This window comes from Rhododendron vialii, chromosome 8a (assembly GCF_030253575.1).
Source record: "Rhododendron vialii isolate Sample 1 chromosome 8a, ASM3025357v1".
In the NCBI taxonomy this organism is placed as follows: Eukaryota; Viridiplantae; Streptophyta; class Magnoliopsida; order Ericales; family Ericaceae; genus Rhododendron; species Rhododendron vialii.
In genome coordinates, this window is record NC_080564.1 from 5064289 (window position 1) to 5087604 (window position 23316).

General features: G+C 40.8%; 1 protein-coding gene across 12 annotated transcripts in view; it reads left to right on the forward strand.

Annotated features, from left to right (window-relative positions):
* The first annotated feature begins 682 nt into the window (after positions 1-682).
* LOC131298839 (uncharacterized) overlaps positions 683-23316 on the forward strand; it is a 30583-nt gene continuing 7949 nt past the window's right edge. Inside the window, exons 1-27 of one of the 12 annotated variants that reach the window (XM_058324320.1) lie at positions 683-1009; positions 2197-3327; positions 3474-4439; positions 4614-5546; positions 5693-6137; positions 7953-8161; positions 8261-8422; positions 8704-8832; positions 8929-10170; positions 10961-12424; positions 12549-12932; positions 13054-13449; positions 13575-13977; positions 14618-14832; positions 14998-15147; positions 15373-15537; positions 16663-16809; positions 16907-18046; positions 18768-19037; positions 19134-19244; positions 19376-19495; positions 19603-19764; positions 19860-19901; positions 20006-20863; positions 21312-21476; positions 21899-22486; positions 22900-23064. In XM_058324320.1, coding sequence (XP_058180303.1) covers positions 968-1009; positions 2197-3327; positions 3474-4439; positions 4614-5546; positions 5693-6137; positions 7953-8161; positions 8261-8422; positions 8704-8832; positions 8929-10170; positions 10961-12424; positions 12549-12932; positions 13054-13449; positions 13575-13977; positions 14618-14832; positions 14998-15147; positions 15373-15537; positions 16663-16809; positions 16907-18046; positions 18768-19037; positions 19134-19244; positions 19376-19495; positions 19603-19764; positions 19860-19901; positions 20006-20863; positions 21312-21476; positions 21899-22486; positions 22900-23064 — 12204 coding nt within the window. In that variant the 5' untranslated portion in view covers positions 683-967. Of the gene's footprint in view, positions 1010-2196; positions 3328-3473; positions 4440-4613; positions 5547-5692; positions 6138-7949; positions 8162-8260; positions 8423-8703; positions 8833-8928; positions 10171-10960; positions 12425-12548; positions 12933-13053; positions 13450-13574; positions 13978-14617; positions 14833-14997; positions 15148-15372; positions 15538-16662; positions 16810-16906; positions 18047-18767; positions 19038-19133; positions 19245-19375; positions 19496-19602; positions 19765-19859; positions 19902-20005; positions 20864-21311; positions 21477-21898; positions 22487-22899; positions 23065-23316 lie in introns of all 12 variants that reach the window. The other 11 variants (XM_058324318.1, XM_058324319.1, XM_058324321.1 and 8 more) reach the window with 11 other exon arrangements.

The following is a 23316-nucleotide window of genomic DNA, read 5'->3' on the forward strand; positions in this document are numbered from 1 at the left end:
TAAAGTCGCCTTTATTAACTCAAGGAATATGATAATTGTCGAGAAGACATTTCAACAGCATATGGAAGCAGTCAGTTTCCAGAGTCACATTCTCAGAGTAGGGTTTCCAAGTGATAACTTGGAATGAAAGAAAGTTTACACCCTAAGCTAGAAAAGTTCATAATTATGCCATCACCCTAAGCTAAGTAAAAATCATGGCAAAATATCATTCTCAATTTGTACGAACAAAAATTCACAGCAAAGTTTATCTACGGGGTGTTCGGGAGCCTATCTTTTTTTATTTTTTTCCCCTTTTGCATTTTTCTTCTTATATATTATGAACCAGTAGAGTGTTTGAGAAATATGTGCAGAATGCATTTTGCAATAGTAGTGTTTGAAAGATATGTGCATAATACATTCTGTAAGTGACTTACGTTAACCAAAATAGAAATAGTAAATAATGAGAAACTAAAAAACTCCTCTCCCCGTACTTTTGCCTTTTGTTCACTAAACTCAGAAACCGAAAATGCATTATATGAGAATGAGATTCATGTTTTGGTGAGGAAAGCCAAACACCAATACTTGGAAAAGGAGAGAATGAAAATGGAAAAATTGGTCATCCAAACAACTGTTTTTTTTTACCTGCCAAGTGAAAAATATCTGAATTATTGGTTTGTGTAATAATGTTTCGATAAAGCTGAAGGCTGAGTAGTGTGTGGGCATGTGCATGTCAGGATCCATTAGTAAAATCTTTTGCCAACTCACCAAAATAAATAGCACACACCGGCCAAGTGGCCACTCTTGTCAGTTACTACTTTAGCAACATGCTTGTCAAGCCAGCCAAACAAGTCACTTGAACCACCATGTTCAAAGTTTTTGAACTCTCCCATCAACTCATAACTACCAGAAAGGATTTTCAAAAGTATTCTTCATGTAAGAAGAAGGCTCACCCCTCTGGTGATCGATCAGACACAGAAAGACTTGAGAAATGGCAACAGAAGCTGATGTTCCAGATCCCATATCTCTACTGGTGAGCTACACTTCCTTTGATCCCTGATTCACACACTGTTTCATTTTCACCCTGTCAGAATATGAGAAAATTAACAAGGCAATCTTTCTTGCATAATAAGGATGATTTTGAGTTTTTTTCGAATTTCGATGTCGTACATAGCATGTTGTGATGATCTTGTTGTTATTAGAATGAAAGTTGGTTATTAGATGGGAAAATTTTGACAATTTGCCTGTAGAAGAATTGACTGATTTGGTTTGCAAGATCATGTAGTACCTATGAGGAATATAGACTACCATCCACATAGATTTGCAGTTTCTAGATGTGAAGAAAAACTCTTCCTAAGAAGATTTTAACCCAATAATTCTGAGGAAATTTGGAGTATTCTGCGTAGTTTACATTTTTACCATACAGAATATCTCCAGTAATTCTGATACCTGTGAAAATCCATCTAGTTAAGCTTGTGTGGTCTTGAACTATATTACATGGACTTTGTAGGGGTTGTTAGATAGTTTGAAACATATTGTTGGGCCCACTTCCTAACAACTTAAGCTTTTTGGAAATACTAGTAACTTAACATGGTATCAGAGATTTGGTTGGGAGAGGTATTGGATTAAAGTCTCTTTGTTTGCATAAGTCCCCGTTTGCATTCTGCTTCGTATTCTGTCATGCTATATCTATGAAGTTTTTTACGTCTCCACGTGCAAGAAAGGGTTGCATGTGAGAGAGGGAATTAGATAGATTAATATATATTGTTTGGTCCATTTCCTAACAACTTAAGCGGTTGCAGGTATGAGGTCCAGGTGTGGGTCTAAGTGTCAAACTTTCTCTAATTCTTGTGTGAAAGACACTAGAACCCTACAAATTACGAACCACAAGTGTTTTTCTGATCCCACTTTGAAACTCTGTCCCTGTCGATTTTTTCAAGCACGTTCAAGGGATTTGTATGTCAGCAAAAGGAATACGGACACGATACGACCTTTGTTTCTTTGATATGTCTGCGAGCTAACTACGAATGAATTTACGCGTAGAATTTAACTAATACTTGATGGTATTGTTCTCCGTAATCCGATTCCGTCTAGAGCTCTATCTTATGTTAACAATCATGTCTAGAACATCCAAAACTCCAACTATAAACATGTTAATGAAGTTGAAATGGGGCTGAAGCTATAACATTCACCCATGTTTAATTTTCTTACTGGCTGTAGAAAAGAGAAGTGGAAGACAAAGAGATGACAAGTGAACTTCCCAGTATCACGGTCAGCGAAGGCCCCAAAGAAGAAAAGAAGAGAATCGAATCCTGGCTTAGCCAACCTCCTGAAATCATTGAATTCTTCGGGAAAACAGAAGCCGAGGAAGTTGGCAACGATGATGAGGTTGCAAATATGAATGTCATCAACAAAGGCAGTGTTGAAACCGTTGAGGGCGATGTTTTTTCGAAATCTCTCTCAGTTGCCGATGAAGAATCGGTGAGGTACGCTGAACATAGCCAGGTGACTTCAGAAGGCGAGAAATCAAAGAGTTTAACCGATTCAGTGGGTATGGAGATGGATCCTGAAACTATACGGCCAACTATAGATATGGCGGACGTGAATAACAAGCATGGCAGCTCATTGCTTGATGCACCAGTGGAGGAGACTACCTCCGAAAAAGCAGGAACAGTAGTAGGGGAGTGTGTTGAAGAGAGTATGAGTGTGTCGCGCAAGGAGGCAAGCCAAGAAACATTGGAATTAGCCGAGGAGATGAAAGATTCGACCTCAGCTGAAGATGAACTTCCACACAAGAACCTAGAATCTTCTTTTTTTGAAAAAGTTGGAGAATTTTTCTTCCATAAGGCGGACAACCTCGAGACATCCGCAAAAGAATCTGAACCTGTGATGAAGGACTTTGTCAAGGAGAGCCAACATGAAGCAGAACACAAAAGCGAAATCCTTGAAAATATTGCTACAGCTGATAGCGATCAAAGCACAACAGGTATGCATGATGAAATCCAAGATACGAAAGCTGATGTTTCGTTTGGGCGACAAAGGGAAAGCACGGAGAGAGACGGAGAGGACCACACTCCAACAGACAGCGTCATGGCTGAAGAGCAGCAAAAAACTGAAACATCGACACATGAGGAACAATCAGGGCTGCACCACATGCAGAAAACCGAAGGAGAAGCGCCAATGGATTCCGAGGAGATTGAGACAGAAGGCTCCAGCAAGTACGCTGAAACCATTACCAACATTGAGGAGCGAAGACCTATTGGGAGCCCTGAAGAAATCTATGGGGAAAAACCAAAGGACGAGATGATCAGTGCTGATGATATCAACAAGAATGAAGTTCAAGTAGCAAATGTAAGAATTACTGCAATTTCAAACTGTTTACTGTTCTTCCTCAAAAATTTGTTTGTTGTTCTTTAGTGATTTTCCTCATCACTGAACAGATTACTGTTTTCCTGCAATGATTACAAGTTTTATCTTATACTGTTTTGCTGATGCAGGATCTCCCAACCATTGAATTGGATGAGAAGACTAGAAGTGCAGAACTTGAGATCCCAAACAAGAGTGGTAGTGAATTATGGATTGCCCATCCACCCGTAGGGGAAGAAGTCCAAGAGGAATGCAAAAAGAAGGATGAAGTATCCATGTCTGAATCGGGGGATCCTCCCGAAGCAATCCAATTTCCAAACAAAGAGGAGAAGCACGTTAATGAGATATCTGAAGCAACTGAAAGCCTAGAGAGTACAATTTCAGAGCCTACAGCCACAGAAGGAGAACTAAACGTTGAAGCGGCCTCAACAAGTGAGATTGACAGCAACACAGAAAAGGTTTGTGGACTGAAATCTGAAGAGGCACTAAAGGAGATCAATGCAGAGGACAACGTGGAAGAAGAGAGGGAACAGACAGAAGATGAACTTCCACCTAAGAACCTAGAATCTTCTTTTTTTGAAAAAGTTAAAGGTGTATTCTTCCATAAAGTGGACAACCTTGAGACATCTGCAAAAGAATCTGAACCTGGAATGAAGGATTTCGTCAAGGAGAGCCAACAAGAAGCAGGACACAAAAGCGAAATCCTTGAAAATATTGCTGCAGCCGATAATGATCAAAGTTCAACAGGTATGCATGATGAAATCCAAGATATGAAAGCTGATGTTTCGTTTGGGCGACAAAGGGAAAGCACGGAGAGAGAAGGAGAGGACCGCACTCCAACAGACAGTGTTGTGGCTGAAGAGCAGGAAAAAACTGAAACATCAACACTTGAGGAACAATCAGGGCAGTCCTACATGCAGAAAGCTGAACGAAAAGCCTCAACGGATTCCAAGGAGATTGAGACACAAGGCTCTGATAAGTATGCTAAAACAGTTACCAACATTGAGGAACAAAGAGAAGTAATCGTTGGGGAAAAACCAAAGGACGGGACGATCAACACTGATGATATCAACAAGAATGAAGTTCAAGAAGTAAATGTAAGAATTACTTCAATTTCTAGCTATTTACTGTTCTTCCTCAAAAATTTGTTTATCACTTTCCTGATTTTCCTCATCACTGAAGAGAATATTGTTTTCCTGCAATGATTACAAGTTTTAGCTGATACTGTTTTGCTGATGCATGATCTCCCAACCGTTGACTTGGATGAGAAGACTAGAAGTGCAGAACTTGAGATCCCGAACAAGAATGGTAGTGAATTATGGATTGCCCATCCACCCGTAGAGCAAGAAGTCCAAGTGGAATGCAAAAAGCAGGATGAAGTATCCATGTCTGAATCGGAGGATCCTCCCGAAGCAATCCAATTTCCAAACAAAGAGGAGAAGCATGTTAACGAGATATCTGAAGCAACTGAAAGCCTAGAGAGTACAATTTCAGAGCCTACAGCCACAGAAAGAGAGCTAAATGTTGAAGCGACCTCAACAAGTGAGATCGACAGCAACACAGAAAAGGGTTGTGAACTGAAATCTGAAGAGGCACTAGAGGACAATGTGGAAGAGAGGGAACAGACAGAAGATGAACTTCCACACAAGAACCTAGAATCTTCTTTTTTCGAAAAAATTAAAGGTGTATTCTTTCATAAAGTGGACAACCTTGAGACATCCGCAAAAGAATCTGAACCTGGAATGAAGGATTTCGTCAAGGAGAGCCAACATGAAACAGAACACGAAAAGGAAATCCATGAAAATATTGCTGCAGCCGATGGTGATCAAAGCAAAACAGGTATGCATGATGAAATCCAAGATACGAAAGCTGATGTTTCGTTTGGGCGACAAAGGGAAAGCACAGAGAGAGAAGGAGAGGACCACATTCCAACAGACAGCGTTGCAGCTGAAGAGCATGAAAAAACTGAAACATCGACACAAGAGGAACAATCAGGGCAGCGCCACGTGCAGAGTACCGAACGAGAAGCCCCCATGGATTCCAACGAGATTGAGACAGAAGGCTCCGATAAGTATGCTGAAACGATTACCAACATTGAGGAACAAAGACCTGTTGGGAGCCCTGATGAAATCGTTGGGGAAAAACCGAAGGACGAGATGATCATCGATGATGATATCAACAAGAATGAAGTTCAAGAAGCAAATGTAAGAATTACTGAACTTTCAAACTGTTCATTGTTCTTCCTCAAGAATTTGTTTATTGTTCTTTACTGATTTTCCTCATCACTGAGGAGAATACTGTTTTCCTGCAATGAATACAAGTTTTAGCTGATAATGTTTTGCTGATGCAGAATCGCCCAACCGTTGACTTGGATGAGAAGACTGAAAGTGCGGAACTTGAGATCCCAAACAAGAGCGGTAGTGAGTTATGGATCACCCATCCACCCATAGAGGAAGAAGTCCAAGCGGATCGTGAAAAGCAGAATGAAGTGTCCATGTCTGAATCAGAGGATCCTCTGGAAGCAATCCAATTTCCAAACAAAGAGGAGAAGCACGTTAACGAGACATCCGAAGCAACCGAAAGCTCGGAGAGTACAATATCAGGGCATACAGCCACAGAAGGAGAGCTAAACATAGAAGAGACCTCAACAAGGGAGAGGGACATCAACACTGAAAAGGGTTGTGAACTGAAATCTGAAGAGACAGTAAACGAGATCAATGCCGAGGACAACACGGAAGGAGAGAGGGAACAGATAGAAAAAGCTTCGGATACCGAGTTTTTCGTTGAAAGAAAAAGTGAGTAGTTTCAACTTTCAATACTTTGTCGTATTTCTTCACCATAGGATGGTTCACATATCAATCTTAAACACCTACCCGCCAAAAACGTTATATTTGGAGATACTTACTGAGACAGGATACACGGGGACACCGACCAAAAGTGTTTTTTTTTTTCCAAAGAGGATAACATTGCCATTGATAATCATGGGAAAAAACATACGAAGAGCACATCCATCCTTTAACATAGGTGTGAACGGGGCGCAAAGACTTCCGAATAGAAGCACCAATCCCCCCAAACCCTAACAGGCCAAGCAATGAAGCGGACCAAACCTAACACGTGTGACAACACTAAACTTACACACACAGAAACCAACACATCAAATCACCAACGAAAAACACCCACAAACGGGTGAGAAAGTCCCGCGCGCAAAGGAGAAAGACCGACAACACAAACGCAAAAACAAAAACCTAACCCTAGCAGCAACCTTCACCGCTGCCACACAACAAGATCGTCGTCTTCGTGCAAAAACCACCAAGCCCCCGAGCAGGGACGGATTTAGGAATTTGCTATAGTGGGGTACCAATTTCTACTAATAAAAGAGTTACAAGCAAATTAGTGATGGAGCCAGGATTAGAATTTGAATACAGGGGCACCAATTGAACTCAAGAAAATCACTATATTCCGTTTTCTCTCTTGACATGCATCATAAATTAAAATCTCTAAAAGAGGGAGCCGTTGCATCCCGCTTTCTCCCCATAACAGGTAGCATAAATTCAAATGTCCAAGAGGAGGAGCTACCACATTGCGCTTTCTCCTTTGGCGAGCACCGAAAAAATTTGACTAATAAATTGACAAGTTTCAATAGATGCTAGGGAGTCCCTCTTTCACCCTAAGTGTAAAAACAAAGGAAGGAAAATGTAATTTATTCATAAGTATATAAATTGACATGTTAGTGAATTCAATTTCTGTGTTTATTAACACCATTATATAGTAATCCGTAATGAAATTAACATGCAGTAAAAATACTCGGTTGTGGAAAAAATTAAAAATAATGCCAAATGAATCATCTTTATTTCCAATTAGTGAGAATTTATGGAGAGAGAGAGAGAGAGAGAAGAGTTTGTAGAAAGGAAAAAAAGGGTTAATGGAGTCAGGCGGGGGAATTGAATGCCCGTTTAGTAGACTTAGCGCATATACACCAACCTCTAAGCCAACGCTCTACGTGCCCCTGTGTATATCCGTGCCTGCGGCGCCGAGCACCAAAACCGCAGCCACCCAAACGCCGCCGCCACCGCCACCATGACCCCTGGAAATCGCCAGAAAAGACACCATGCGCCGCGGGAAAACCTACCACCGCCGCTTCCGGCGCCACACGAAGGAAGACAGAACGAGTGCATAGTGGTGAGGCTCTGCCCCAATGGCGACGCCCCCTGCTGTCGGAACCCGGGGGGAGGGGAAGGAAGAAGATGGCCGGCTGCGACCCTAGGGTTACATAGAGGGAGAGAGCGTTTCACCGACCAAAAGTTAGCTACACAAAAATTATGCAAATTTTCGGGAAAGGAGACTCGAACCACCAGAAAGTATTCAAAGTATCATCCCAATATGTACGGAGTAGAAGATTTTCTTGTTTTTGTCTTTCTCGTGTTCCCAATCAACTCCTCTGTCAGAAGACTGCAATATTCTCATGTTTAGTGTATGTTCCTTCTAATGGGATTTTAACGCTCATGAAGAGAACTGCCGAACATCCACTCAAGCATGTAAACGAATTAAGTGCGCTCGGACTCACGCACAGCTAGAGAACTTCATACACTTGTAATTAACATCTGAAGCAGGTGGCGAGGACGGGAGAAGTACAATAGAGGAAGACATTCCTGTCAAGAAACGAACATCGGGAGAAGAAGAATACCACTATGGTCAAGAGGAGCAAGTCAGCTCATCGAACAGTTTTCCGGAAGAACTCACCGAAACGGTTAGTGGAGATCAGAGTTACATAACATCGGATGAGACAAAAACCATCGATGAGCAGATCATATATCAAGAGGTCTCCTTCATATAGCATAATCTAATGGCCTTCTAAGTTTTTCTTCAAGCTTCTTATCACAATTGCTCATTAAGTTGGACTGTTTTATTGGCCATTCAGGTGTGTGAAGATCCTAAGCTGGCTGACAGGGCTGAAGACATCGAAAAAGAAATGGAAAATGAAGAGAACACTATTACTGATTTCTCACCAGAACCCACAGGTGAACGCCCAACGAAGTCCTCTGAAGGAAATGAAACGGACGCCAAGAAGCACGAGGCTGAGGTTAGCAAGTTAACCAGTTCTGAAGGTTATTTAGCCTCTCTCAGATAGATAGATGGAAAGTTTCTCTGAATCTTTCATTGGTGTATATGGAATACTGTCTTAAAAAAAATAATCATGCGCGTTATAAGCAATAAAAAAGTAACAATCCAAGAGTGCTCAAAGGAAGATAAGGTGAAGTGAATACAAAAATCTATATAAACAAACGTATCCTATCTAAGCCCTTGTTTTCGTAATCACTTCTTAGTGAGTTTTCTATACTCATACCTCCAACCGTCATACAGGCATATGGAGAAAGTACGACAATGGAGGAAAGTGCAATCACAGATCTCCCTTCCTCGGATGTCTGGGAAGATAAAGTCGAGGAAAGCTTGAAAGAAGACAGAAGAGAGGCAATGATACCAGATAAAGAGGTGTGCAATAGGGAAAACATAAAGATTGTGTGTCCAAACTTTCCCCTAACAACTCTCCTCTCTCAATTGTCAACTTAATAGTTTCCCGTTCAACAGGTGTGGAACTCTAACATCGAATCCAGAGAGAGGGATTCCGAAGCCACACATTCCAGGGCAGAAAGCACCGCCAAGGAGCTTAAGGATGAGGCAGAGGCAAATGAAGGCTTGAATGCTCAGAGTACTATAGGATCATCATCAGAAGAAACGGCTCAAGAAAGCGACTCAAATCTCGTTCAAAGCTCCTCAGCACCTGATATTATTGAGAAAGAGGTTAACAAGGAGCTTTTAGAGAAAGAAGACTCGAAGGGTGCGGTGGAAGCAGAGGAAACAAGGTTAACTGAAGCCGAATCAGAGTACCCAATTGGGTTAGACAGTTCTAACCTCATTTCTGAAGAGAAGGGTCAAGCAACAGCTGAAACAAGTGAGATGAGGTCAAATGACATAGATGTTGTAGCTGAATCTGCAGAAATCTCCTTCTTGGGTGATAATGAGGATATGGAGATCCCAACCGCAAGAAAGGATGGAGCAGATGAATCAACCGAAAAGACACAGCCTGAAGGTAAAACTGAATATTGCGATGAATTATCGAAACCGGAAGATCAAAGAGAAATTGCTGCTGGTGAGAGATCCTTGGATTACGTGCCAGAACTAGAACTTATGGAATCTTCCCCAGTGCCATTGGAAGCAGACAACCTTGTCACTGAAGTAAGTGAGACACCTGGTGAGGCTCTAGAGAAAGAAAAAACATCGTCTGATAAAGAAGAAACTCCCTTAGTTGCAGAGGCAACTGAAGAGTATATAGCTGAGACAGAGGGTGACTCAACAATTCAAGGGAATGACACCAACATGGGGTCAATAGATATTGGAAAGGAGAGTACAATTGACAACGCTTTGGTTCGAGAGCTGCATGCGCCTCTTGAACTGAACGATGTAAAAAGCATATCTGAATCTGATGTGGAGCTTTTGAAGGGGGTAAACCCCAGTGAAGCAGACGATGGCAGTAACATCAGCAAATTGGAGACTCCGGATGATGAAAAGTCATCAAAAGTAGGAGTTGAGACGGGCAAATCTGAATATGAAGAGGCAGTCGACGAAGCCTCTCATGGTATTGAAATGGGTGGTGAAAGCATAGAAACCGAAAAGACCATCCTGGAACAAGAGGATTCTGCTAAGAGCTTTGAAGGCAGCCCAAAGGAAGGTGTTGAAATGGAGAAACCGACAGTTGAATTTGAGTCAGAAGCATATAGTTGTGGAAGTGATGCTTCTGAAACCCAGACTATCAGCACTCAAACAGAAAAGGTAACAACAACCAACTAGCTTCATTCTTTCTGAGGAGCGATCAAATAGCATGGTTCACTTTTTCAAAACCTCGTAGTATAATTTTAGACGAAATGTGGATTCATTCATTTCTAACCAAACAGATGGGCGGTGAGAATCCAATCATTCACCTATACACAGCATTTGCCATTCTTTTGGAGCACTTAGGTAGGATGTTATTTTCTTTCCTTATACACCGTCAGATTAACACTCTGCTAGAATTGGAGGTGGAATTGTTGATTTATTATGTATTGTTGTGTAGTTATCAAGTGTTTTTAGGCAGAATACTCTACTTTTTGTGTTCTAGGTTCGAACCCTCGTTGTCTTATTTGACGAATCTAAATAGAGTGCATGGTTACCTCCTTTCGTACCAAAAAAGAAGAAGAAAAACATAAAACAAATATATGATGCATGTGACCATTTTATTCAAGTAAAAGAAACTTGCTGCAAAAAAATACTTGTTGAATTTGTTATTATCTTGTGTGTGGGTGTTCTCCATTAATAGTTGAAGATGAGAAATGAAAATTATTATGAGGCTACTGTTTGGCACATGGTATTTAAGTTAACACTAGGAAGGAATATTACCCTGAGGGCAGGTGGCCTCTCATCCGGTATTACTCTTCACGTAAGATTCTAGCTTCCAAAAGCTTATCGGAAATACTAACGCATAGTCCTGCTTCCTTACTTTTTGCTAAGTGTTTCCTGGGAGAAGCCTCTTTATTTCAAGGCCCAAGCCAAGACATTCACCCCATTTTTTCCTCATTGATTGCAGATAATAGACGAGGAAAACAAAGAGTTGGCAAGTGAACTTCCAAATGTGACTGTCAACGAAGTTCCCCTGCAAGAACAGGAAAACACTGAATCTTGGCTTAGCCAACCTCCTGGAAGCATTGAAATCCTGGAAACAGAATGCGTGCAAGTAGCACATGATGATGAGGTTGGAAACGTGAATGTCGTAGATAATGTGGGAACCACTGAGGGTGAAAGTTTTTTAAAATCAACCTCAGTTGCTGATGGAGAATTGAACGAGAATACTGAAGATGACCAATTGAATACCAAGGAAGAAATGAGTGGCTTCCAGGAGGAAGAGGGGAAAGCAAAAATGATAACAGATAAAAACGTCATGGCAGAAGCAAGTTTTGGGCAAGATGAAGGAGTTAGTATTCAAACCCCTGAGTTGACAGGAGGCTCAAGCAGGGATATTGAAGTACTAAATGAGGTTCCCCATGAGGGAAACATGGAGAGCCTCACAAGCACCGAGACAACATCTGTTGAACAAGACTTGAAGGAAACAAGCTTCGAAGGAGAAGACAAGAAATCAATCGCCTTGGAGATGGATCCTGAAGCAACACAACCAAGTACAGACATAGGGGAGGAAAAGAACAAGGGAGAGGAAATGCCATGTCTCGGTGTCAAAGACGTTTGTATATCAACTGAAACAGCCACTGAAAATGAAATAGATGAGCCAACAGAGAGCAATGTAGGTGCAACAGACAAGCTTGGGAGTTCGTTGGTCACCGAACCTGATGTTTGTAAGAATCTTGAAGAGAACTCCAGTGTGGCACGCGAGGACGAAATCCAAAACACTGGTAAATTAGTCGAGAGGGTGAAAGAGGATGCTTCAATTGAAGATGAAGTTGAAAAGCAGAACTTGGAATCATCATTTGTTAAGAGAGCCGAAAACGTTGAGACGTCCAAAGAAGAATCTGAAACTGGGATGAAGGATATAGATAAGGAGACTCAAAAAGAAGCAGAAAACCAAAACAAAGCCCTGGAAAATGCCACTACAGCTGGTAGCAATCTGAGTACAGAAGGTGAGGTTGTCGAAAACCAAGAAAGGAAATCTTATGTCGCAGCTTTGAAGCCGGAGGATAGCGTGACAAGAGAAAGTGAGGATATCACTCCAGCAGAAGTTTTGACAATGGAATGCGAACCAGGAGTTACGGTTTTCCCAGGTGAAGACAACGTTGTGGTTGAGGAGCAGGAAGCAACTGAAACATCAAAACATGAGGAACACTCCGAGCAAATCTTGAAGCAAAACACTGAACCAGCTAAGGCAAACCTGGGAAGCTCATCGGTTGTAGCTTCAGAGGAGTTTGAAACAACTTCCCTCAATGATTACCCTGAATCGATTTCCAAAATCGAGGGGGAGAGACCTGTTGGAAGCCCAGAAGAGAAACTTGGAGATACAATAATTGCTGCTGACATCAACGAGGATGGCACTACAGAAGCAAAGGTTAGATTTTAGCAATTGTCAACTTATCATTCTTTCTAGTATTAGTTTTCCTACATCAGCGAAGTGAAATAATCATCTTCCTGCAATAATTCCTGATTTATTTGGTATTGTATTCCTGCTCCAGAATCTTTCAATGGATGAAGGGGGTGAGAAGAAAAGAAGTGCAGAGTTTAACATCCCAAATGACAATGTTAACGAAGTGCACGTCACCCCTAGACCAGTGGAAGAACCGGAGGAAGATGAAAAAAATCGAAATGAAGTTTCCATGTTAGAATCAGAGGAGCAGGACAGAAATGAAACTGAAACAGCACGGGAAAATCTGGGAAGCCCCTCGATTGTAGCTTTGGAGGAGTTTGAAACAACTTCCCACGATGAGTACGCTGAAAGCATTACCAAGATTGAGGAGGAAAGACCGGTAGGAAACCCAGAAGAAATCATTGGGGAACAAAGAAGTGACGAAATCATGATTGCTGATGATAGCAACAACGAAGAAATTCCAGAAGCAGAGGTTAGAATTACAGCAATTTTTCACTTCCGTTGTTTTAAGTTAGTTTTCCTGCATCAGTGAAGTATTAATCACCTTCCTGTAATGATTTCAAGATTTAGCTGATAGTGTTTCCCCGATATAGAGTCTCTCGGCGGTTGACTCATATGAGAAGACTAGAAGTGCAGAAATTAAAATTCCAGATAACAACACTAGAGAAGTTTGTGTCACCCATCCACCAGTTGAAGAAACAGTTCTGGAGGGAGGCGAAAAGCAAAATGAAGTTTCTTTGTCAGAATCAGTGGATCAAGTTCATGAAGCATCGGCCTCTGAAGTTCCCGAGGACGAGGAAAAGCATGCTAATGACTCATATGAAGCAAGCAAAAGTCCAGACTCTAATATTTCGGAGCATACATGCATCGAAGGGGAATCAAACACGGAAGCGACAACTAGTGCAAAGGAAATACCAGCCGGAAGCCAAGAAGAAATCCTTTGGCAACCAAGAAAGGACGAAAGTATGATCAAAATTCCCGAAGCAGAGGTTAGGATTACAGCAATGCTCTTCTTTTCATTGGTTTTACTATCTCTTCTACGTCAGTGAAATGATTCATCATCTTACTATAAGGACTTCATCATTTAAGCTGATATTATATTCCTGATATGCAGAATCCCTTGACAGTTGACTCGTATGTCACCCCTCCATCCGTGGAAGAAACTTTCCTAGACGGAGGTGAAACCAAGAATGATGTTTCCATCTTGGATCAAGTTCATGAAGCATCTGAAGTTCCTACAGAAGAGGAAAAGGAAAAGGAAAAGGAAAAGGAAAGCAAAGACACTTATGAAGCAACCGAAAGTCCAGAGAGTAACATTTTAGAGGATACATCCACTGAAGGAGCTGTAAACATAGAAGCAACCTCAACGAGAAGTGCTGTGGATATTACACTTGACAAGGGTTTTGAACCGGTCTCTGAAGATGAACTAGAGGAGCTCAAAGCTGAGGAGAACCTAAAAGAACAGATAGAACAAAAAGAAAAAGCTGCTGATGTTGAGTTTCAAATGCCAACAATAAGTGAGTAGCTTCAAAACTTCAGGAGAAATTCGGACAAACTTACACACCAGCAATCGAATAGGGTCATACCAAACCAAGCCGAACCTTGTGTCCCAATCAAATAGGGTCATCCATTTGTTTTTTTTTGATTAGTACAATTTCATTGAAAGCCCAAACCGAAAGTACAAAATCCAGGGGGAACCCCGGTGGGAAACACAGCAGGCCAGCATAGCCACAACCTAACTATACAACAAGCAACAAAAACTCAAACCTAAAAAACTCCACTAGAGACAATACAAAACAATGCAAACTAAGCAAAACAAATTCATACATTCTGCAGAATAACACCAGGTAGCCCCCAAATATCACACATTCTTCTGTTTTTCTGAGATGGTTTCACCATCCTATTTGAGCATAGAAAAGCCCTAATATTAGCAACGATCCCAGACGCCAGAAGTCCACAATCCACAGTTTCATTCTGAAAATCCTTTGATTCCTCTCTATCCATATATGATACACAACTGCAGCCAAAGAGCATTTCAGAATCAAGCTGGTGAACACTTTCCCCGTCATATGAGCCACATACCAGTCCATTATATCCTTGAGACTAACATGTACAGGAGAGAGAGAGTTATTAACACACCGGTAACTTCTGATGCAGGCGATGACAAGGAGAACAGTACAATCAAGGGAGAATCTCTTGTCGAGAAAAACACTCCCACATGCACCGGAGAAGGAGAATATCATCATGATCAAGAGGATGAAGGCATGTCAAACAGATCTAATGAAGCCTCACATGCATTGGATAGTGGAGAGCAGAGTTGCAGCACATCTAATGAGATAAAGATCATCGATGACCAAATCATGAATGAAGAGGTCTGTTTTAACTTTTGGGTTACTTAATCCGATGTTCTTATTAGATTTTTAACCACCAACTTGTCTGAAAGATTAAGCTCCTTGAGAGAGGGATAAACTTTATCATTTCTATCATTGTTTATTCAACTTAGAGTTATGATTGCTCATTACGATGAACTTTTATAGACCATTCGGGCACATGAGGATCCAAAGATAGCTGACTCGGGTGAAGACACAGAAGACTTGACGAAAAATGAAGCACATACTGTTGCAGATCTCTCGCCAGAACCCACTGGTGAACACATAACAATGTGCCCTCAAGAGAATGAAACAGAGGTAAAGTGCGCGGAGCTGAGGTGCATGATAACCAGTTCTGAAGCTTACTTTTAACCCCTCTCACAGAAACAGTTTGTTTCTCTACGAATGCATACTTGTACATTCCGTTTCAAAAAGAACTCTTCTGTCATTACTCATTATAGACAATAAGTTGGACGGTTGGACCGAGTTTCTCGGCGTTTTATTCATTATACTTAGCTAATGAAATGGCCGTTCCTTATACAGGTTCTTGAGAAACTACCAATGGCCGAGGGAAGTGCAAACATGGGAATACAAACGAAAGAGGAGCACAGTACGACGAAAGACAACTTTGACGAAAGTTATGGAGAGGAAACTAGAAACGAATGCTCTTATGATGAGGAAAAGGAAGAAAAAGAGCCTGATACAGCGGTTAGTTTGATGAATCTGAACCATCGCATAACATTTTTCGGTGCTTTCCTCTGAATTATAGATTGAATAAACAAATCTCCTTGGTTTTCCTTCTTCAGATCCAGTTTTCTTTTGGCAACTAAATAATAATGCATGTCTAGATTGGTGTTCTATTACTTCTCAGTTATATTATTGGCCAAAACCATGAGCACTTTTAAATTTCTGTGACAAATAAACAAATAAAAATAGTAAAATAGCTAATTCTTTTGTAATCCAGAATAAGATAGAAGAGAGACAGACAATAGTGAATAAAAACCAGCTCGAAAACATGTTTAAATTCTCTTCAGCATTTGGGGGTACACAAGCTCAGTGGTTAATAGGAAACATGGTTGGCATTCTATCCAACACTAATACTAGGATTGGGTATACAGAAGGAAAGCAAAAATGGTCCTTAACATATGAGTTGAGGAAAAACGAGAAGAAAAAGAACACTAATGTTCTCAAGATCACCTTCTGCTTCTTTTTTCTAGATAAAGTTTCTTTATTTTTTTGGTAGATCATTTGTTATAAGCAAAACCAAAGTTGCTCCTTCAAACAATTTATGTAAACTCAAAAATGGGTCACGAGGAACTAGCCGCATGGGCCTAGGAGAGGTACCCTTTTGAATTCAGCCTTGGGTTATTAGGACGTAGGAATTTGAACATTTCATTGTATGTAAATGACAAAATGCCTGTAGTTGCCAAGCCCTAGGGCAGGCTTCCTCTCTGGGTAGCACAAGGAGAGTCCCCGATACAGTTTTTGAGACCTAGCTGCCATTAGATACATGCCTAACCCAACATCGTTACTTCACTTTCTTTCCTTTCCTGCTCTTGATTCTTATTTTTAGAAGAAAGCCCAACTGGATGCCAAAATGTCTAAAGACATTGGAGAACGACCCTAGAGGACAGGACACTTTAGAGGAGATTTTAAATTTCATTTCAATAGACCAATCTGCAGAATCATTTAGAAAGAAAATAGTTTGAGATAGCTCCACGGAAGATGGGTTAAAGTTGAATGTGAAAATCATCAGAACCTCAACGATTTCTATTTTTGTCGCCTTTCGTCTTTTATTCAGTTTTCAACACTTATAGTTGCAATCCTTTATAGGCAAGTAATGTGTATGGGACTGCTCCAGCGAGTACGGCCACAGAGGAACGTTCCATTTCTGACCTCCCTTCTTCATTAATTGAGGAGGAAAAAGCTGAGGAAAGATTGAAAGAAGACAGAGAGGATGAAATAAAAGCAGAAATAGAGGTATGCTCATTTGAAAAAAAAGGTCGAATTCCGGTCCAAATGTTCTCCAACTAACTCTCCTCGCTTAGTTTTAACTTTAAAATTCCCTTTTCAACAGGTCTCAAACTCACATGCAGAGGCTTTTGATGCCATGCATTCCACAGAGCAAAGAGAAGACATGGCCTTACAACATGAGGCAGAGGCAAATGAGGACTTCAATGCTGAGAGTATCACGGAATCATCATCAGAAGAAACGACTCAAAAAGACAGGAATGTAGATCTTGTGGAAAACTCCTCCTCAGTACCTGAGATATGCAAGAAAGAGATTAAAGAGGAGGTTTTAGAGAAAGAAGACCCAAATGTACCAGTGGTAGCAGAGGAAACAAGCTCAACTCAAGTCGAAGGAGAAAACATACGGGGGTTAGACAGTGCTGACCTGGTTTTTGAAGAGAAGGGTCAAGTATCAACCGAAACAAGCCAGATGGGATCAAATGCCACAGATCTCATAGATAATACTGTAGAAACCTCGATCTTGGGTGAAAATGATAAAACGGAGATCCCAACAGCGAGAGAAGTTGCCACAGTTGAGACATCTTTGGATGACATTTCAGAGCAAATGCTCCAGGTGTCTTCCATACAGACATCGAAAGAACACGACCTCGTGTCACCTGAAGTCGGTGAAACAACAGGCGAGGCTCCTGAGAAAGACGAGATGTTGTATGAAAAAGCAGAAACTTCCTTAGCTGAAGAGACAACGGAAGATGAGATTAGGGAAATAGAAGCAGATGCCTCATCAAATCCAGTGAAAGACACCGATTTGGGGTCAATAGATAAGGAAAAGGAGAGAGCAAATGCTTATGCTGCAGTTGAGGATCGAGAGTTTTATACGCCACCTGAGCAGAACATAGAAGAAAGTACATCTGAATCAGATGCGGAAGTTTTGAGAAGGGTAACCACCAGTGAAGTGGCTGATCGTAATGAGATCAGCAAATCAGAGGCTGTAGAAGAACTGAAATCATCAGAAAAGGACAAGCCTGAATATGATACGGCAATCAGTGAAACCTCTGAGGGTGTTGAAACGTGTGGTGGATATATGGACACCGAAAAGGTTATCCCGGAACAAGAGGACTCTGCTAAGAATTTAGAAGGCAGCTCAAAGGAAAACGATGAGATAGAGAAAGTACCAGTCAAATCCAAGGCAGAGACTCATGGCAGTGAGACTTCTGAAGCCACAAGTATTAGCACTCTTAAAGAAGAGGTAAGAACAACACACTTTCTCATTATCCATGACTCTCCATGAAGCAATTAAATTGGATGCTTCTCTTTTCCACCACCTCATAAGAGAAAGAATGTGAATTCATTTTTCGTGACTGAACCTGATCGGTTATAACTGATAAGATTTCATTTAACGAACTGTACACAGCATTCGAAATGTTTTTTTTAAGGAGAACTGCTATATGCACCGATAGAATTGTAGGGATATCGTACCGACTGGCGGCGCGGGGCCGTCTCCGGCCACCGGACGGCCGATTCGAGCCGTCCAAAATTTTTTTAAAAAAAAACCGAGGGGACCACGCGGGAATCAACGGCATCCGATGTGTGTAGGGTGCTCGATCTAAACACCCTTCCCGCGTGGTCCCCTCGGTTTTTTTTAAAATTTTTTTTGGACGGCTCGGATCGGCCGTCCGGTGGCCGGAGACGGCCCCGCGCCGCCGGTCGGTACGATATCCCTACAATTTCATCGGTATACATATCATTTCTGTTTTTTAAGTATTTACAGAATGTGTTTGGATTTGAAGAAGTAAAATAGTAGATACTACAAATGAATATGTCCAGTCCAGCAACTTTTGTGTTCCGAAGCTATCTAGTGAAGTATGTATAACCAAATGTTAAAAATTCATGAGTCATGTATTCCTAATATTCTTTTACATGTCATCGGCGTTTTGCTTCATTATGGAATATATTTCCCTTTGTATCAGAATATGAATATAAACATAGTTGAACATGATGAAACTGCCGCTGAGTCCACGGTCAAAGATGAAGGCAGCAGAAGATTCCCTGAAACGAATCCGACCAACACCGAGGAAGAGAGTCATGATGATGAGAATCAGACTATTGCTTCGACTGACGAACAAATTAGCAGACAAGATATAGAAAAAGGAAAAAAGGAAATGAATGAGGCGATGGAAACCAAGTTAGAGACCCAAGAAGAAATCAACAGAACTCAAGATGCAATCTTGACTGAGAAGGTTGGTTAGGATACATTAAGAATTTGAGCATACTACCTTCCACATTGTTTGTTTCTATTGTTCTATTTCTATATTGAACTCGCTTTTGTCAAACAGGTTTCCACGGAGATTGAGAGCGCTTCTGAACGTGAAACCATCAAAGAACAGAATATGAAGGAAGAAAGTTGCACTAAGGAACTTCATATGTTACCAGCAGCAGATAATGAGGTCAGCTTAACCTACTTACAGAGCATATCATTTAATACAATTCCACTATGTCATGGACATATGCATTATATTCTTCACATTGTTTCTTTCAAAGGATTTACATCTATATGGAACTAATATTTGCCAAACAGGTTCGTACGGTCATTGAGAGCGCCTCTGAAAGTGAAATAATCAAAGAACAGATTAAGGAGGAAGAAAGTTGCACGGAGGAATTTCATAAGAGAACAGCAGCAGATGAAACTGTAAATGACGTCAGCTTAACATCCATACAGAGCAAATAATTTAATATTTATCCGACAAAGTTTTTTTTTTTCTCCTTCTTTTTATGACGATTAATTTGCAATGTTCTGTCAAATAGGCGAGAGAGACAGATTTAACACCCATTCAGAGTCTTGAAGCTACGGCTTCCAACAAAAATGCAGAAATGATGGGATCAAACATTGCAGAAGATTTCAACATGGAATCAGAAGCGACGGAAAAGGAAGTCAACGAAACTGAAGATGCATTTTCCACTGAAGAGGTCAGTTAGCATACATCACGAACTTATGATAACTTTTCCCCGGATATTTGTTTCTAAAGTTCTATTTACTATATTCCTTCAATTTTGTCAAACAGGTTTCCACAGAGACTTCCTTAGCCATGGGGCCCATGGATGAGGTCAGCTTAACGCCTGCACAGCAATTTTTTTGTGTAGAATTCCAACAAGAAGCTTTGTTCTCTTCATTTATGCTAATTGATTTGCAATACTCTATGTCAAATAGGTGACATACCCAGATCTAACAGCTGTTCACAGTCTTGAAGCAACAGATTCCAATGAAATCACAGAAATGATGGAATCAAAGTCTGCAAAAGATCTCAACGAGGAATCAGAAGCATCTCCTATGGCTGAAGTATTGGAGGATGAAACTAAGAATATTGAAAAGCCGGTGGATGTCTCAAGCCTAGCATCTGAAGGGTCAGACGAAAAGACGAAGGGAGAGAAAATAGATAACATGGAAATTTGTGATGATGAGACCGATACTGCACCAACAGTGGTAACAGACCTACCAAGCTTAGGAGAAGTTCAGCTAAATGATGAGCCTGTAAAGGCCCTTGATACTAGTTCAGATGCTGAAAGCCAACACACGACCAGAACAGCTGATGCCGGCGAACGGGAGATTGAAGAAACCTCTATCATTGCGTCTCAGTTCCCAATACAGGAACATGAAAATGCAGACAATGCAAATATACATGTAGAGAAGTCTGATGTAGAAGTTGAAGCAACCGAAATTCCTGACTCAGTGTCTCAGACTGAAGATCAGGCTGTCAAAGAGATTCACGAGACAGGTACAAGCCTGAATGTGATTGACGGTGATACAAAGGAAATTGAAAACCAGATCAGAGAAGTTCCTGAAGTGTTATTAGAACCCACAAATCAACATGCTGACGCGGCTAGAGATGATGAAATTACCCCTGGTCAGACTCCCCAAGCTGAGAAAACAGAAGAGCAACTTCAGGTGCCCTCCACTGGCTTGCTTTCCGAGGAACAGGAGAGTGAAACTACAACCAGAATCAGAAAGGGGAGCACAAATGAAGACGCTATGGAAGAGGCAAAGATGCGCCAAGCTGAGGTTAGCATGGTAAGTAATTTGGAATCTTACTTTTAACCTCTCTCACAGAAATAAACAAATGTTTTTCTCACAATCTTTCATCACCGATTCTACAAATATCCTTTGCTGCTAAAATATACAAAATAAGAGGAATTTCGCAAACAAGAAGCAAAAAAAATCATAAACAGAGGAGTAGAACTCCTTAAAAGGAAAACAAAAACACGAAATTCTCCAAGCAACTTAACTCCCAAAGTTCAGTTCTACAAGAGGTAATGCTCTTACCCATGGAAATGCACTCTGAATGAGCAGTATCATCGATCCAAGAGAAAGAAACATCACTATCTCCAAGCAGAAGTAAAATTTCCTAATCACATAAGTCGATCACCCAGGACAGAGGAGACTAATGGAGATCCAATTCAGAAGTTTAGAGTTCCCTCACTTTAATTATTTTCTTCACACATGTTTATCGGCTAAACAGATTCGAGAGGAACTCGAGACAACCAGTGAAGGCGAGGGCATAGAAAATCAAGTTCAAGGAAAGGAAAACAGAGTTCGAGACTTGTCAACGGTTTCCAGTGCAGAAGAATTGGATGCTGAGAGCTTGAAAGACAACTCCGTCATCACAGAGATGTCTGCACAAGAGGTAAACAAGACTATGAAACAGCTTTCAATTATGTCATACAAAAAGAATGAAGTTAAGGACAGTTAACAACATTATTTCGTATGATAAGCAAATGATCTACAAATATCAAAAGTACAAAGAAAAAGGACAACCAGCCATTTGTTTAGATAACAAATATGAACTCAAATATTAGCCAAATGAGCAATTATCCACATGGATCTAGGAGGGAATAGGCACACCTTTTGAATCAAGCCTTGGGTTATTTTGGCATATAATGAATTAGATCATTCCTTGATAATTGAATCACAAACTCTTGTAGTTGCCTTGTCCAGATACAGTTTTTGAGACCTACCTGTCGTCAGATACATGCTTAATTCACTTCCTTCTTGCACTTAATTCTTATCCAAACAATAAAGCCTAACTGGATGTTCATATTTCAAAAGGTACTTGAGACCAACCATGGAGGCCAGGACACTGATGAGCCTGTAAAGGCCCTTGTCACTAGTTCAGACACCGGAAGCCTGCAAGCAACTGAAACATCGAAAGCTAACCATCAGGAGCTTGACGAAACCTCCAGAGTGGTGTCTCAATTACCAGTGGATGAATGTGAGAAATCGGAGAATATAAGTGCAAACGTAGACAAGTCAGACACAAATAATGTTGAAGAAAATGAATTAGAAATTCCCGGTGCAGTACCTGAGCCTACAGATCAAAGAGTCCAAGAAATTCAGGAGATAGGTATAAGCCTACCTGTGGGAGAGGCACATACAAGTGAAATCGCATATCAAACTAGAGAAGTTCCTGAAGTGTTATTGGAACCCACAAATCAACATGCTGATGCAGCTAGAGAAGATGAAATTACCCCTGGTCAGACTCCCCATGCTGAGAAAACAGAAGAGCAACTTCAGGTGCCCTCCTCTGGCTTGCTTTCCGAGAAACAGGAGACTGAAATTACAACCGGAATCGGAAAGGGGAGCACGAATAAAGACGCTATGGAAGAGGAAAAGATGCACCAAGCTGAGGTTAGCATGGCAAGTAACTTGGAATCTTTTTTTTAACCTCTCTCACAGAAATAAACAAATGTTTCTCTCACAATCTTTCATCACCGATTCAACAGATATCCTTTGCTGCTAAAATAGAACAAAAAAATTATGAGTAGAGTATAACTCCTTAAAAGGAAGATGAAAACACAAAATTCACTGAGCTACTTAACTCCTAAAGTTCATTTTCTACTAGAGGTAATGCTCTTACCCAAGAAAACGCAATCTGAATGAGCAGTATCATCGATCCAAGAGAAAGAAACATCTCTATTTCCAAGCAGAAGTAAAATTTCCTATTCACATAAGTCAATCACCCAGGACAAAGGAGATTAATGGAGATCCAATTCACAGTGTTGGAGTTCACATTTTTTTCTTTTCTGTACTCATATTTATTGGCTAAACAGATTAGAGAGGAACTTGAGACAACCAGTGAAGGCGAGGGCATAGAAAATCAAGTTCAAGGAGAGGAAAACAGAGTTCGAGACTTGTCAAGAGTTTCCAGTGCTGAAGAATTGGATGCTGAGAGCTCGAAAGACAACTCCATCATCACAGAGATGTCTGCACAAGAGGTAAACCAGACTACGAAACAGCTTCCAATTATATGTCATGCGAAAAGAACGAAGTTAAGGACAATTAGGTTAACAACATTATTTCTTATGATAAGCAAATGATCTTAACATAACAAAAGTACGAATAAAAAGGACAACCGGCCCATTTGTTTAGATAACAAATATGAACTCAAATATTAGCCAAGTGAGCAATTATCCACATGGATCTAGGAGTGAATAGGCACACCTTTTTAACCAAGCCTTGGGTTATTT